Raw genomic sequence first — 3,555 nt, forward strand, 5'->3', positions numbered from 1 at the left:
AATGTTTCGGCTCCGTAGGCCCATTGATTTCAATGTCCCCGATTTACTAAGTGATTTAGAAATACATGTTGCGTCCTTCCCACATTCTCTGCTGCTATTATTTGAGGTATATCTGAGGCTCCTCATGAACGCGGAGTCCAGCTGCACTAGGTACTGGACAACCACTTTGTCAGAGATGGTCTCTGCCCTAAAGCGCTTGGTGTTTCCCTCCTTTGCAGATTGGGAGAGGGCAAGAACATGATTCGGGAAGGTAGTAAGCACGTGCATCACTTCAGCACCTGGCTTCAGAGGGACGACTCACATGGGGCTGACCCAAAGTCTGTGAGACTTACCTGAGATCAGATGGGGGGCAGCGTGCGGCAGTCAGGTCTCCTGAGTCAATTCATAGAGTTTAAAGCCAAAAGGGACCACTGCAATCAGCTAGTCTGACCTCCTGCACATCACAGGCCACACGACTCCCCCGGATTAGTTGCTGTTTGAACTAGTGCATGTTTTAAAAAAATAAATCCAGTCTTGGTTTACAAATCGCCAGTTGAGGAGGATCCAGTGCAGCACAGAGTAAGCTGTTTCAGTGATTAACGGTCTTTGGTAATGGCCTGAGCCTTATTTCCAGTCTGAATTCACCCAGTGCTTTAACCACAAGACTCCTCTCTCGCACCCAGCTTGGCCAATGAATGGGCAGGAATGCAGCAATGACACAATGAAAGTCTGTGCTGTGTTGCGGATAGGATTTGCCTGAACCAGCTAGTAGAACAATTCTGAACAACAGCCACCCTTGTTAACAAACCCACCACAATAATAATCAGTGCACTACCGGTTCACGAACAGAGGAAAGTTGCACTAATTGGCAAACACATTCCTGAGCTGCAGATTGACAGCTTAGTTTTAATCACCGCACACATTACCCTTGTCAACGGTCTCGGTTGTGTCCCCAGGAAGAGAGGTGCAGGGAGCTCTGTAGCTTGTCAAGCCTCTCTGTTAGCATTTAAAACCCTTCTTTATTAAGTCAATGCCATGAGCCAGATTTGCACTGCACTCCCCTAGGGCTCTGAGCTGAAGCACTGGGGCCAGTTGACAGTTTTCCATTTAAACTGGACAGCTTTCATTCCTGGGGAGCAGTGCACCTCCTGTCCCTGGGTCAGCTGTAAAACCCAGCCTTGTACTCAGCCTGCCACGGCTGAGCTCATTCTCCCCGACTGGGTACTCAGTGCAGTGAGTGCTAACTCAACCCCAGCTGAGCCATCCATCCAGATTTCCAGGGATGTAAAAGACCAGATCCAGCTTTGTTATCACTACGATGGCCCATGTTTGTAAAGCACCTGCCACCCTGGGACGGTGGCATGGTGGGTCCTGGTATCTGGGAAGGGAAAAGCAATGACACTGGCTTCCTTATCTCTAGGAGCAGCACACTGCGTTTGCACCCATGCAAAGAGCCCACTTACTGGTTATTGGTTTGGCAGGCACCAAGAACAGTGCCAGCAAACAATAGGTCTGTGCCTACACATCCGCTGAAATCCCCACACCCTCCTCCTGACATTCCTACTCCAGCATCTCTCCCTGCTCAGCCACTAATGCACCACCATCTCCTGCCCTCTGCGGTACTTCCCTCTTCTCCAAGCAGCTTCAGCTGTTTCAATGAAAATGTAAGCAAAGACAGTTACAAATCTCATCCCAGGCCTTCAGCCACAGATGACTCATCCGCCTGCAAATATCAAACTCCACTGACCTGGTGGCTCCTTTTTGTTTTGGGAGAACGGGAAGAAGCTGAAGAAAAAGAAAACAGCGAAAGCAAGAGACACAGAAATGAAGAGCTTGGACCCAATGACAGAGAGGTCCAATGAAGTCCACATAACCGGAAAGTGCCAGCCTTCCTCCCTTGTATTTATAGACATTATATCAGCCTGCTGGAGCAGCTGCCTCTCCCATGCCTGCCTCTTACTGGCTGATGTAAAGGGCACGGCCTTACATTGAAAGGGTTTGAATCGCATGGCCCTGAAAACTAATTTTAAAGAACAAGGCCTGATTCCCACTTGAAGCAGCCTTAGCGTACGTCACTGGTAGCATAAAAGTGCCTTGAAGTGAGTGTGTCTCCCCACACACAGAGGGCCACTGTGGCTGATTTGGAACTGCAGCTCTGCCATTAGCCCACAGCATAGGAAGTGGATGAGGGCTGTAGCTGCAGTGCACCACACTAGCCCATAGGAAGCAGACAGGTCAGGGCATCTTCACATTGCTCCAACTTACACCAGGAGTCTGGCAAGGCACAGCCACAGAATACAGGAGATGCCAAAGTGGCTTCAATCTGCCTTCAATCCCTCCACCCGAGTGCAGAAAAATAAATGTCATAGCTCTGATGTGCCATTATTTTATTTCTTTTGTAAATGGTTAATTTCAACTGCTCAGCAAATTCAAGTTACAAACAGAACGGCCTCTTGGATTCTCACGGCAGAAAGCACCCTCGCGATTTGAACAAACAGCAGGACCGTATAGAATTCTGCTGGAACTTGCACACAGGCTCCTCCCCGGGGAGTTGGGGCTCGCCCTTCATCACATGAAAAGAAGCCCCCAGTTAATGGCACTCCCAGTTCAGCTAAGGATTTCTGATCACCTGGAGGCAAATAATTAACCAGACCGATTCATGGGCATGACTGAGCAGCCAGAAATCATAAGGACAGTGGTTATCATTTCACTGAAGTGCTTTGTAATGAAGGGCAGTGCCCTAGGGTCTGGTACCACCCCACATAAGGAAAGAAGGGGTCAGGAACATACCAAGTTTTCCTCATTTTCATGACTCCTCCAGCTGAAATGTATCTTAAGGAAGTTTCAGCAGAAGTGTGTTACTGAAAAGCATCTGGGCTGGCCTATTCCCAACTGGAGAGCGCAGGATAATGTATTGGGGTTGAAAAAAATTTTCAATCAAAAATGTAATTTTTCAGCCAAATAAAATTAATTTTTGAGGATCAAGTGTTAAAATTGAACTGTTTTCACAATACATTTTGATTTTGAAGAAAGCTGAAAACTCTTAACCAGCTGTGAGATTTGTAGAGCACCCAAATGATAGGGCCTTTGAAGACAAACACGAAGACAAAAAATACACAGCAGGCTAAAGGCTTGTTTACTCTCGTGTTGCAGTGGCATTAGGTGTAGTTTGTATCAGTGTCACTTTTGAGAGTAGACAAGCAGACCACACAGTTATTGCTGTCCGGCCTCCGGTGTGGACACACTCACTCTGCTAGGAATGCCTTCTTCTGGTTTAAACAAAAGACAGGACAATGTAGCACTTTAAAGACTCACAAGATGGTTTATTAGATGATGAGCTTTCGTGGGCCAGACCCACTTCCTCAGATCAAATAGTGGAAGCCCCGCCCCCCAGGGCCCCCAGCTCTCCAGGCCCCGCCCCCCAGGGCCCCCAGCTCCCTGAGCCCCGCCCCCATAGACCAGGCTTCCTCCCCAGGCCCCGCCCCCGCCCTGGACGAGCCTGCCGCCGGCACCGCCCCTTTCCCGACCTGCCCCGCGCCGCGGCGCTCTCCGGAGAATCACTTCCGGTCCCGCCGC

At 49.3% G+C, this 3,555-nt stretch overlaps 1 protein-coding gene across 1 annotated transcript in view; it reads right to left on the minus strand.

Moving 5' to 3' along the window:
• Positions 1–1,885, minus strand: part of PFKM (phosphofructokinase, muscle) — a 36,618-nt gene extending 34,733 nt beyond the window's left edge. The window contains exon 1 of the mRNA XM_006139070.4: positions 1,727–1,885. Within this exon, the coding sequence (XP_006139132.3) occupies positions 1,727–1,850 (124 nt within the window). The 5' untranslated portion in view covers positions 1,851–1,885. The remainder of the gene's footprint in view (positions 1–1,726) is intronic.
• Positions 1,886–3,555: the final 1,670 nt, after the last annotated feature.

This window comes from Pelodiscus sinensis, unplaced genomic scaffold (assembly GCF_049634645.1).
Source record: "Pelodiscus sinensis isolate JC-2024 unplaced genomic scaffold, ASM4963464v1 ctg176, whole genome shotgun sequence".
Lineage (NCBI taxonomy): Eukaryota > Metazoa > Chordata > Testudines > Trionychidae > Pelodiscus > Pelodiscus sinensis.